General features: G+C 40.3%; 1 protein-coding gene across 4 annotated transcripts in view; it reads right to left on the bottom strand.

The window, feature by feature from the left end:
* Positions 1–95: 95 nt before the first annotated feature.
* MIER1 (MIER1 transcriptional regulator) overlaps positions 96–13,613 on the bottom strand; it is a 42,982-nt gene continuing 29,464 nt past the window's right edge. For all 4 annotated transcript variants that reach the window (XM_083510561.1, XM_083510560.1, XM_083510559.1 and 1 more), the window contains 7 exons: positions 11,764–11,836; positions 10,712–10,863; positions 10,204–10,285; positions 6,310–6,404; positions 5,836–5,963; positions 3,353–3,492; positions 96–3,038 (listed from right to left, as the gene is read on the bottom strand). In XM_083510561.1, the coding sequence (XP_083366687.1) occupies positions 2,713–3,038; positions 3,353–3,492; positions 5,836–5,963; positions 6,310–6,404; positions 10,204–10,285; positions 10,712–10,863; positions 11,764–11,836 (996 nt within the window). In that variant the 3' untranslated portion in view covers positions 96–2,712. The remainder of the gene's footprint in view (positions 3,039–3,352; positions 3,493–5,835; positions 5,964–6,309; positions 6,405–10,203; positions 10,286–10,711; positions 10,864–11,763; positions 11,837–13,613) is intronic.

Raw genomic sequence — 13,613 nt, 5'->3', positions numbered from 1 at the left:
ACTACTACTGAATAGTCCAAATACACCATCAGAAAAGTTCCACAAGCTTTAGTGACACAAGCTTCTCTTAAAAGAAACAGAAGTTCCACTCTTAATATATTCAGTTGTATTTATGTAAGCAATGTGTTTAAAAAAATACTTTATAATCAGCTTTTCCAGAATTGCAGATGGCGAACTAGGGAAGGGACACAGGGATTACCAACAGTGCAAAAGTACTATGTGAAAAATTTATAAAAACTAATTTGCAAATTTTTAATTTCTTTCAAAATATCACTTTAAACCCTTTTATAAAGTCCAACAGTCAGACCTGTTGAATTGAAGGTTTGATTCAGACTGCACGCAATGCACTTCATGGATCATGACACAATAGTGCTTAAAAATATACATTACAATTACTATACACAAACTGCACTGACTTTTCAATCCAATTTGGAAGCAGTATTTTTTTCTTTTCCAAACAGAACTGAAAGCTTCTTGAACAGGTTACTATATTACTAGAATTTTAAATAGTACTACTAGTGCAATGTCTTATCAAGTTATAGTGGCTGCATTTTAAAGAACATGAATAAAATATTGTATAAACACCTGGATAAACAAAATGCACATTACAATTAAATACTTAATGAACAGCTGAGCATTACATATTGATTATGGAATGTCAGGACTTTTCTTAGGCATAACATTGAAAGTAAGATCAAAGACCAAAGTAAAATTTCTGAAAATGTACACAGTGCTATATTTTACTTACAAGCCTGAGAACAATATACTTAGAAACTTTCCTATGAATTGTATTGCAAGCATTTCCACTTGCAAAATATATAGGTAAGGAAGAAAAATAGTTGCAATAAGATTTCTAAAAGCATTGTGCTGCCTTGCTCTAACATACTTTATAGAGACAATCTTTGATACGAGGCTATGAAAACTTTGGATTCCCATATTTAATAAATCTGGGTTTTGCCAACTATGTCACCTCCCAAAAGCAGTTCAGTTTACAAGATGAAGGGTTTAATCTATAGAGGCAAGTCATGCCTGCTGGGAGATACACTGCTTCTGAGCTCTAGACAATAAATATTAGCCCTGCAAGTTAGATCACGTATTCTGCCAAAACATTTCAGGAGAAAGCAGGGGGCTCTATTAATAATTAAATAACTTAAGTGACATCTACAATGAAATGGAGGTTCACATAATTAAGACCAAACATCACACATTTTGCCAAGTTACAGAGTTATCGGGCCAACTTGAAACAGCATGGTTGTAACCTTTAAAGCAAGCCTCAAGACAAGTAGATGGAGAAAACTACAGATAGCCTGATGTAAAAGCAACAAAAACAATACTTCCAATGAGTCATTTTACATGGCAATAAGGGACAAACATGGCAAACCTCTACCATGGCCATTATCCAAATCCTCTTATGGATGGGACTCATGGCTACAGGGACTATTCCTGCCACATTGTCAAGGACATCTGTCAAGCAAATTATTTTTTAAAAAAGGTTACCAGCCTTTACAGTACCTCACAGACACGGGCATATTCATACATACATATGCAATAATTATTCAAAGACTCTTCTGCTTCCTAAGAAACAGTAAGCAGCATAAATCCAAGTGAATTCCTTGGAATGTATGATCAGGCCCAAATATGAGCTGTGCATTTGTTCCTCATCAAGGCTACCAGACCCATTTCACAACTACACTGTGCTCACTGAAATGTAAAAATAATTAATGAACAATGTAATGCCTGACCTTGGCTGACAAGATTTAGCAACATTAAAGCATTTAAGGTTGTCTCATCATAAAAATAAATCTGAAAAAGAATTATAAAAGCAAGAATACTTGTGCAATCAAAGCATCATCCTAAATTCCAAAATTCTAAGTCACCATTTGTCTCAAGATAGAAATTTGAAAAATTATGATATTCATAATTGGGTGTGAATTTTAAATATTTAAAAATTTTACCGCTTTCTGAAACATGACTATTACTCTTTTTTTTAATAAAAAAGCTTTAGCAAAATAAAATGAAGCTGACAGATCAAATCTCGTAAAAGTTTACCATACTGTACAAGTTATGAAAATTACACACTTGTTTTTAGAAATTACAGCTCAATCATGACTTAAGTATTGTAAAAATCTTTCAAAGGCTACAAAGAATCTGGAAAAATACAGAATGTATCTCTTATATCCAGATAAGAATATGGAAAGACATCACTGATGTCAACAATTTTACATATACAAACCTGACTTGGTTTATTTTTAAATATTTCTATATATAAAAAAATATTTTCTCACATACAACTTTCAGGATTTACAGGCATTCCTTAACCACCCAACACTGCTTCTCTTCCTATGGACTGATAAACTATCATCAGATCCTCGCTTGTTTTATGAACCCTGCTTTACAATTTTACTATCCAATATTATGGAATTTGACATTGATGACTTTCCAGAGTGTATTTTGCACAGTAGTTTATGTATGTTTTCCTTGAAATGCTAAACAGGAAGCAGTCCTTTTCAATAGAACGTGCTCCAATTAAATGTATCATTCAAGATTTTAAAGGTATGCTGTAACTTCTTCAGTCAGGATTAGGAAGCAACCAAAAATGTATTTCAAAATCTCAATAAATTATATTAAAGGATTTGAATCTGTAAGGGTAACCTACCAACCCTGAAAATTTTGGACACCCCAAAAATTGCTTGAAGGACTAAAGCCAAACATTCAGTCATCTACCATCTCCTGTTCTTCAAACTTTCCATGGGTCACTGCTTCTGGGTAAATTTCTGAGGAACCTGGACTCTCCTTCTCATTACTATTGACTCTTCTCCTCTTTGCAGGTCTTTCGTTTTTTTCTTCAGGATCATTTTCGTTCTTTGAATTTGAATGAGCATGTTTAGAATGATTGGAAATGTTTTCTGTTTCATAGCCATTTGTATCAAGATCCACAAGAGGCATTTTTTTGCCAGTTGTTGGTCCGTTTATGTGCAATCCCTCAATTTTCACTTCTTCTTTACTTGATAGTTCACCTGGCCCATTAGTGGAAACACCTATATCATAAAGAAAACAAAGAAAGACTATGAGCAAGGACTGTAAAAATTGCATTTTGGAACAAGTACTTAAACTTATGACCATTTACGGGCATAAGTAAATTCTACCATTACAGAGGCTATGTAATTGCCGCAATCCACTTTAGTTTATGAAATTTCCCATTTGAGTTTACAGCACCACACCACTTGTGTCTGATTGTGAATCAAGTGTAGATTATAGAACTGTTCACAATGCCCATGGGATATCTGCAATGAGCTCTGGAAAAACGTTTAAGAGATTTCAGGTATACTAAGGACATAGAAATTTTACATACCATTTTGATTACTGCTGCTGGTTGTGCTGTCCTCTCTCTCCGAATGGCTGGTGCTGCTGTTAGAAGTTGTGGGAGGTGGGGAGGGAGCCCGACTAGATGCAGCACTTTCACTTTCATCTAAGAGTCGATCCATGTAATCCCTTAAAGGCAGAAAGAAAACATTTGCTCTTCAGCATGGATAGAGCAGAGAAGTTTAATACAATTGTTTGCTACCAGGATCTTCATTTTCTGTTCAAAGTGCTGTATCAACAGGGTGGCAAAAGGGGAGAAATAGGACCATGTGGTGGCAGAAACAGAAAAGAGGGCTAAGACCACCCAACTTTGGGCTCTGATCCCATCCATTGCTGGTATGCAGCAGCTGACTGGTTAGTCTTGAGGAAATTCAACTTCCCCGGCCCTACCCACAAAAAAGGTTTGTCTACCCTTGCTCTAGAACAGTGTTCCCCAACCTTATTCTGACCGTGGCCCCCTTCTGATCTTGTTTCCTTCCTGTGCCCCCCCATGGGTGTAGCCTAGGGGGGCAGCTGCCCCCCATAAATAAGTAAAAAAAAAATCAATACCATAATACAATTACATAAAATGATGGGAACATAATGAAATATTGTTGAAGAAGAAAAACATACAATCATGGAGTTGGAAGGGACCCCGAGGGTCATATTTATAGTGCAACCCCTGCAATGTAGGAAACACATCTAAAGCACCCATGACAGATGGCCATCCAACCTCTGCTTAGAAACCACCAAGGAAGTTGAGCCCAGAACATCCCAAGGGAGATCCATATTCCATGTATTATAAAAATTAAAAACACTTATTTGACCCCCGTTATTTGACACAGGGGGGAAACCTACAGATACAATCCAAAAGGCACACAGAGTTCTGTATATATGGGAGAATTTTAAAAAGCAAGCGGTCCTCACTGACCTGCTGCAAAAAGATCTTGTCATCCAGAGGAGCCCTGGCTGCCTAGATAAAACACTATAGCCTCACGCTTACCTGGGAGTAAGGCCCACTGAACTCAGTGTGGCGTTCTTCTGAGTAGACAGTTATTTACTTGATGCAAGTCAGTAGCACCAGACGACCCCACTCAGCTAGGCACTGGGGTGGATTTTACCCCATGCCTTGCAGAATTGGGCAGACAGCTCTGATCCACGTGGGGCTGGGGTGGATTGCACCCTGTGGCTTGCAGAGTCAGGCCCAGGCTGCCACCGGGCCCAAGCAGCTCGCCCAGCCCTACCCATTACCACCCCACTACCACATTTACCCGACATGGGGGCTCTGGATCGCGGGCTCTACTACTTAAAACAGGAGTAAAGTGATCGCCCTCTTCACTGGAAATGAAACCAGGACTGCTCCAAGAAATGCACAGGGCAAAAAGGAGCACTAGGCCCTGGTAGGCCGCCCCCTTACTCACTTGTGATTGACCAAGCGGATAGTCAGCCAATAAGTATTTTTTTAAAAATGCTTTCCCCCCCTTCAGTTCTCACTTCCTGCTGTGGCCCCTCGTGCTATGGCGTGCAATTTTCACCCGTGCCCCACTGTAATATATCGGGTGGCCATATGGCCTCTGGTTGTGAAACACTGCTCTAGAACATCATTCCAGTAAGACAAACATTAATGGAAAGCACACAGCAGTTTATGTACAAATTAATTTTAAATTTTGCAAGGACATCAATTGTAGAAAGAAGCAGTACTGCACAACTGGAAAAAATATTGTTCATACTTGATAAAGAAACAAGACTTCATAAGACAACATCAACTATTTCTTGCCATTGGTGCTACACCATCTGTGAAACTCAGGAAGGCTTGGCAGTGCCTGGCAAAACACCTTTAAAGTTTCCCCATGCTTTTATGGTATTTTATGCCACTTATATCTGTTCTTTATGTGTCTTATACTTCTTTGGAAGCAACCCTGTTCATTTTCCATTGGAGGGTGGCATACACATTCTTAAACTGAAGTCTCCATCAAGCTCATTCACTCCAAAATGTGTTTCATTTATGCTTATTTTGCTGTAAGTCACAGCAAACTTCTGTGTAACAAGCGACTAACAAGTCTAATAAATCAAGCTGCTTGGAGACAATTATGCCAGCTACTATTTTTCATGGAACTCTACTCCCTTGGTTTAAAATTACATTGCTGGGTACTGTAGTATTGGGATGTTTTTAATCCTTGATGTTTTTACCATTTTTAGATATGCTGTAAGCCGGCCAATTATAATAACTGCCAGGTATTTATGCACCACTTTGAGGGCTCCCTGGCCAAAAAGCACTATAAAAGACAGACAAGTGCTGCTGTGCTAGGAGAGCCAGCCTGCTGGACTTAGATCAGAATCTAACTGAATGCTAGACTTAGAGGGACCGGGATTCAAACGCTAGACTTAGGAGAGACCTGGCTTCTTGTAAGTGGAACTCTGACTAGGAAGAGCACACATTCATTTCCCATTTCTACACAAACACAAAACCAACCAAAATTGATTGCAGCTTACGTTACACCAGGATGCAAGTTGTACTTCTTTTTACCAAATCGTGTCTGTTGAGCAAAGAAGTCGTATCGTTCCGATTTTTTCCACATGTAGTAAAATGCTATGCATTCTCCAACAGATCTTGTCCGTACCTTTGAAAAATGAGTAAACCAAATACTTACTCTGCTTTCTATATAGACTTATGAAAGACACTCTGAGATGACAAGACTTGGAGTTGAGGGATTGTTCAAAATGGGGACATTTAGGCAGATTAACGCCTTAGGGGAGTGCCCCTGAATGACCAGCCAAGCAAACTGCCCTTGCTTCTCCCTCCCAAAACACCACATTACATGTTAAGCTAGATAGGGAAAAAGCACAGTCTTGCTCAGAAGCAGATATGGAACGTTAAGGCAATTTTTGCTCTGAATTACTCAAGTCGCTTGTTCTACACCCAGGTTTATTGCACTTGGTCTTTAAATCATTGCCCAATTCACTAACCTTATTTGCCTGAATCAAGTGAAAATCCTTTCCATAAGCCTTCAATCCTTGTTCAAAATTTCTACATTCTTCTTCTGTCCAGACAGATAGTTCCTCTGAATTTAAGAAATATAATACAAATGCATATAAATGAAATTATTATTTAGTTTATCTGTATACCACTCTTCATCCACAGATCACAGGGTGGTTCACAACATAAAAATACAAAAGGAGAACACAAATTACATAATAAACCAAGAACAAGAAAACATTGAAAAGGCCATAGAATACTCATGGAAGGGGCACACAAAGAAGGGCTTTAGATGATGTTCGCAGAGTCCAGGTTGGTATATACAGTATTGGCCTGAATATAAGTCGCACCCTCAAATAAGCCACACCTTTAAAATTCGGGGGGGGGGGGAGAGAGAGAGAGAGAGAGAGAGAGAGAGACAATAGCCAAATATAAGCCACCCCCTTAAAATTGGGTTACAGGCTTAAAATCGCTGCGATTGCTAGAATTCTAACTCCGAGCCCATTTAAGCCTTTGATCTTGCAAGCTCATACAATTGCTCAAATGGCTAATTGCTATTCAATTGCTACAATTACGTAGGCACTCACACCTGCAAATGGCAAATGAGCAGTCTTGAGCTCACAAATCAGCAAAAAACCCCCCCCCCTTTTTTTTGTTCCGTTTTACCGTATGTCTGTTTCAGCATTGATATCGTCAAAGCCCATTTTTGTAAGGCTGCAAATTTAAGCCACACCTTAACTTTTAACGGTTGGAATTTGGAAAAAAAGTGAGGCTTATATTCAGGCCAATATGGTATCGGGAGAGGTGGTCCTTGAGATTATTGCATTCCTGATCCATTCAAGACTTTATAGGTCAAAACCAGCACTTTGAATTTGGCCCAGAAACTAACTGGCAGCCAGTGTAGATGGGTAAGGACATACATTATATGCTCGAGCTATCTTGTCCTGATGATCACCCTAGCCACTGAATTCTGCACCAGCTGAAGTTCCCAAAGTGCCTTCAGAAGCAGCCCCATGTACAATGCATCAGTTTGAATAATCTAGCCTAGAGGTTCCCAGAGCACAGACAACTAAAGTTGGACTATCCGTGTCCAGATAGGGGTGCAGCTGGGCCACCAGGCAAAGCTGATGGAAGGTGGTCCACACCACTGAGGCCACCTGAGCCTCAACCAACAGCAAATGACCCAGGAGTAGCCCCAAGCTACAGACCTACTCCTTCAGAGGGAGTGTAACCTCATCAAGCCCAGGCAACCTCCCATCCATCTGGTCAGTGCCTCAGCTCTAAGTCAAAAAATTAGCCAATATACAGTGGTGCCTCGCAAGACAAAAAGAATCCGTTCTGTGATTCTCTTCGTCTAGCGGTTTTTTCATCTTGCGAAGCAAGCCCATTGACGCTGTCAGGGAAGAATTAGAGGTTTTCAGTTTATCAGAGGGAGAAAGCATTCCCCAAGGGGGGGGAGGAGAGCAGTGAATCTAATAGAAGGGAGCAAGAGGAACAACAGGGAGGGACCGGTTGTTCACAGGAAAGGCAAGGGTTAACTTCTAGCTCAAATTCGGAGGAGGGGAGATACAGGCCAGCTCTAGCCAGGAGGTTAGAAAAAAGAGCGGGAAAGCGAAGGGAAAGGCGCCTTCGCCATTTTGAGAGTGGCTGGTCATGGAGAAGCAGAGCTCAGAAGGTATCTGAAAGAAGTGACTCTGAGGAATAATAGTTAAGAACTGTTTATAAGAATGTTTTGTTAATACGCAATAAAAAGTTTTATAAAAGAACAAGAAGCGTTTGTGTGGTGATCTGAAGAGGACAACGACCAGTCCTGACAGACGCATTAGCGGATTAGTGCTATTAGCGGCTTTTAGCGGCTTATCTGCTGATTGGATCAGCTGATAAGCAGCTTAGCGGCTTAGAAAAAGGCGGGGAAACAAAAAAACAGCAGGAACTCGCAAGGCATTGTCGTCTTGCGAAGCAAGCCCATAGGAAATTCGTTTTGCGAAGCACCTCCAAAATGGAAAACCCTTTCGTCTAGCGGGTTTTCCGTCTTGCGAGGCATTCGTCTTGCGGGGCACCACTGTACATAGTCATATGCAGACATCTCTTAACCATAACTTTGGGGGGATGGGTAGAGAGAGATTGAACAGGAGGGGATTGTTTACTATCTATACAAAAAGCACAAATGGGGAGCGAAATGCTTGCCTTGTTGCACCCTGTGCAATCTTATCTAATTTCCAGATCACATCTAATGTTGTATTCTGCTGCTTTAAACTTTAAGTTGTTTTCCCACAACAGTATTACAACATAGTATATATTAACCCCACCTCCACTTTATGAATGAGATAGATGTGCGCATAGTTGCCGTATCAAATCTACTTAGGCATATATGTTATAGAAAAAAATAAATAAATTTTAAAAATTGTCCAGTAGCACCTTAAGAGACCAGCTAAGTTTTTTCTGGGTATAAGCTTTCGTGTTCATGCACATGAAAGCTTATTCCCAGAACAAACTTAGTTGGTCTCTAAGGCGCTACTGGACAATTTTTAAAATTTATTTATTTCGACTGCGTCAGACGAACACAGCTACTACCTGAATATATGTTATAGTTGGACAATTTTACTAGGACTCAGTTATATTTAAAGAAACTAGAACTTTTAGAATCACAGAATTCTAGAGTTGGGAGAGATCTACAAGGGTCATCTAGCGCAAGGCAGCTAAAGCGTCTCTGCCAGATAGCCACCCAAACTCGGATTATTCCTCACCAAGGAAGGAGAGTCCACCACTTTCTGAAGCAGTCCATTCCAATCTCAAACAGATCTTACTGTCAGAAAAGTCATCCTAAGAATCTCCTTTCTTGTTATTTTTATCTTTTGGTTCAGATTCTACCTTCCAGAGCAGCAGAAAACAAGCTTGTTCCATATTGTGACAGCCCTTCAGATATCTGAAGATGGCTCTCCTAGCTCCTCTCAGTCTTCTCTTCTCAAGGCTAAGCATACCCAACTCCCTCAACTGTTTATCTTAAGGCTTGGGTTCCAGACCCTTGATAAATCTTGGTTGCCCTCCTCTGCACAGATTCCAGCTTTTTGATATCCTCCTTAAACATTTGTCCCTACTGAAATGCATTTTGATAGTTTTGGCCCAGTTCTCCAACTTGTTAAAGCCATTTTGAATGCTGATTCTATATTCTGAGGCAGCGTTTCCGAAAGGTACAATAATCGTATATGCCTTTTGAGTTTTGTCTTACCACTGCACCACCTTCTCAGGCGAATGTAATTTGGGGGTAGTTTTAATAATATTATTTTATATTTGAATTGTTTTATGCAGCTAAAAAACCTATGATAAAGTAAAACAAAAAAAATTATGCTGCCCACCCTTTGAAACCCTTTCATGTACCCTAGGGGGCACACGTACAACACTCTGGTGGCACCTGCAATTTGATGAGCATCCCATCTATTCCTTCATTCAAGTCACAACACCAGGCCCAGGACAGACCCTATGGCACCCCACTTGTCATTTTTTTCCAAGAATAACAAGGAACCATTGATGTGCACTCTTAGGGTTCCATCAGTCAAACAACTACAAATCAACATAATAGAACTAATAAGTACACTTGAAGGGTGGGGAAACTCTCAAGAGTAAACTAAATTACTGTAATTTTTTTATGTACCTTTCATTTCCTTTTGCATTTTTTCATTTATTTTGTTTCACTGAAATATTTGCAATAAAAAAATTAAAACCATAAATATTAAACTTAATTATTTTAAGATCTCTAAAATAATGGATGGATGGAAGATATATATTTGATATATTAAAGGGCTCTTAATGGGATTGTAATGTTAGGAAGCTTTTTAAATTGGCTGTTTTCATTAAAGGTATTTTTAATGATAAAATATACATACCTCGGGCTGCTTTTACATTAAATCTTAATCTTCTTAGTGCCTCTTCTATATCAAAACTGCATTTCACTAATTCATACAAAGCCTGGGAAAGAAGGAAGAAATTATGATCTTCTCAACTATTGTTTAAAAACACTGGAACAAAATCAGCTGTTTCTGTTTTTAAAATCCAGTGTTAAGACAAAGCTAGATCCTGCTGTAGAATCATAGAATCGTAGCATTGGAAGGGACCCTGAGGATCATCGAGTCCAGTGCCCTGCAATGCAGGAATATGCAGCTGCCCCATACGGGGATCAAACCTGCAACCTTGGTGCTACGAGCACCATGCTCTGACCCACTGAGCTATCCAGGTAAGGAACATAGATTTCATATTTCCCAATACATATAAAATTCTGAATCCTGCACCACTCAAAAACATTAGGCAGCCAAGATGAGGGAGTATAATGTGACACACAACAAAATAACCACAAGGAATTTTAAAGCCACTAAGAGTTCCAAGTGTCTTAAATACCTGCTCATTGTCTTTAATATGAGATCCTTCAGGAATTGCATCTATTCCTCTCTCATCTCCTGTTCGTCTAGAGGCTTCATTAAGGAATTCGATCACTTTCTCTTCAGACAAGTAATCTGGATTCCACAGCAACTGGTCATCATTTTCATACACTAAATTAGAGAAATCAAGACATTATATACTGTCTTAACATCATCTCTCTTTAAACCTATCTACAAAAATTCTTTCCATTTACCCCCAAAACAAGCCAAAATGCTAAACAGATTTCCTTGGCAGCATTTCTGTCAATAATTCTACACAGAATGTATGGTTTTCTCAAAGAAAACCAGACTTATTTCTGAGTAGATAACACAGGGCTGCACTATAAAGCTGGCAAACCTGAAGAGTTGAGTTCTACTGGTTCACTAATAATTGGCGGCAACTTGGAGGATATATATTCATTGGTGACATTATGCAGTCTAACTCTTGTAAGTGGGCAACTCAGTTCTATCACTTTGCTCTGATGGGAAGCTGTGTGCAACAAATAAGTATTCACTCATCATTCATGACAAAAAGCATTGGGGACTGAGACTTCTAACATCTTTACTTCCCCAGCACCTCTTGTACCTGCCACCAGAGCCAAACGCTACAAGATCAGCAGGTGTTGCCCAGTGATGAAGCCCTGGACTATGAGAGTCTTAATAGCTGTTACCTCATCTGTCAGTTCCAGGCCAGGAAATTCAGCTGAATACAATTATACTATTGCCTAAATAAATAAATATTCCTTACACAGCAGTTTTCCAGTAACCAAAATAAAGATTCTTATAGAGATTCACTAGGTCATGAGCTTGTTTCTCATGACCATTTTTAACATGATAAAATTAATGGATAGTAACTTTTACCAATGGAATTAATGTGATAATCACATTGCAACATTATGAGAACTGCTAAAGTTTACCTCAATCATGAACCTCATTGGCCACCTTTTCCCCTAAACATCTTACCTCAAATTTGTCAGATCTCTTATTTTGGATCAAATTACCACCACAGCATTAACAGCAATTAAAGTTTACCTTTTTCGTTTTCTTTGTATTTAGATATCCCAACTGGAATTTCAGCTTGAAACATGGAGCCCACCATGATTTCCTATATAAAAAAACACATTCACAATAACCAGAAGTGTAATTGAGAACCCATCTGTTGCTATCTATGTATATTATTAAAAAATATGTAGGTTTAACACAGTATGAATGCATCCAATCACTAGAAAATGCAGTTTGAGAAAATTACCTCACTTTAATGAGGTACCGTAATTTTCGCTCCATAACACGCAGTTTTTTCCTCCTAGAAAGTAAGGGGAAATGTCTGTGCGTGTTATGGAGCGAATGCCTACGGATGGTGGGGGAATCTGCTGCAGTCGTGGGCAGTCCGTTGCTCGCTTTGAAACAGCAAAACAGGTGTAAGCGGCTCCTGTCAGCGAGCAGAGCCAGGGAGGAGGGAGAGAAGCAGAGCGGGAGAGGCAAGGAGCCGCTTACACAAGTGTAAGCGGCTCCTGTCTGGTAGGCTACTTCAAAACAACCCTGTGCTCTCTGTCCCTCTCTCCTCCCCACTGAGCTCGCTAAGTAGCAGCAAAGCTTTTCAGCAAGCGGAGCCAGGGAGGAGGGAGAGAAGCAGAGTGGGAGAGGAGAGGAGCCGCTTACACAAGTGTAAGTGGCTCCTGTCCAGTTGGCTGCTTTAAAACAACCCCGTGCTCTCTGTCCCTGCCTGCAGTTTTTTGCTGTCCGATTTTGGATTAGCCACTGTAGGGGCTGTGTGTGTGTGTGCTTGAGCTATCGTTCTCCTCCTCCTGCTTCCCCTTCACTCTCCCAGCGCCCCTGCGACTTTAGGATTGATACTCTGTGTGTTTGTGTGTGTGTGAGGGATCGTTCTCCTTCTCTTGCTTCCCGTTCACTCTCCCAGCGCCCCTGCGCTCTCCCAGCGCCCCTGCGACTTTAGGGACGGTTCTCTGCATGTGTGTGTGTGTTTTGACCTCACTGCGCTTGTTGGGGGAGAGTGTTGGTCGCAATTTTTCTTGATTTGTCTCATAGTTGTTACTATCGTGGTTTCCTTTGTTTGTCTTAGCGCGTTGCTTTTAATTATCTTTAAGTGTGAGTGTGAGCATTTTGGCAGCTGCCGAGCCAGGCAGGAGGGAGAGAAGCAGAGCCTGCTTGTTTTAAAGGAGCAAAGTGGGAGAGGAGAGGAGCCTCTCCTGCATTATTAGCAGCATCCTTCTCCACACACCCCACACGTGTTCCTTCTCTCCTTAAACTTCTCTCCTGCATTATTAGCAGCATCCTTCTCCACATACCCCACGCGTGCTCCTTGTCCCCTGAGTGCCTTTCCTTCCCTCCCCACTTAAAACATGGTTACAAAGCACGGATCCACATGGATCCTCAGGATTTTTGAACTGGGTCACCCCAAATTCACCATCAGATCACATAGCATGTCCATGGCTACAGCCTGCACCAAAAAACACACACGCACCCACTGTTTCATGGGGCCGCAATGGCGCAAAAACGTGGTTACAAAGCATGGATCCACATGGATCCTCAGGATTTTTGCATTGCGCTACCCCAAACTCACCGTCAGATCACATGTCTGTGGCCACAGCATAAACCACAAAAACCATACATCCACTGTTTCATTTAGAATATTTTGTTCTTGTTTTCCTCATCTAAAAACTACGTGCGTGTTATGGTCAGGTGCGTGTTATAGAGTGAAAAATACGGTAAGTACTCTGTATTGAGGTAGCACCATCCATTTAACCTGTGGACAAGCTATGAAGTGACAGCAACGTTCCCATCTGAACAGTCAATTATCTGTCAAAATTGTTCAGTGTGCGGCTTTCAGATTGGATAAAGATGATAAAAAGATGTGGAGTTGT

This window comes from Podarcis liolepis, assembly GCF_965112155.1.
Source record: "Podarcis liolepis genome assembly, chromosome: 6".
NCBI classification, from domain to species: Eukaryota; Metazoa; Chordata; class Lepidosauria; order Squamata; family Lacertidae; genus Podarcis; species Podarcis liolepis.
Note: the sequence above shows the minus strand (reverse complement) of the source record. Positions and strands in the feature narration are given on the sequence as shown.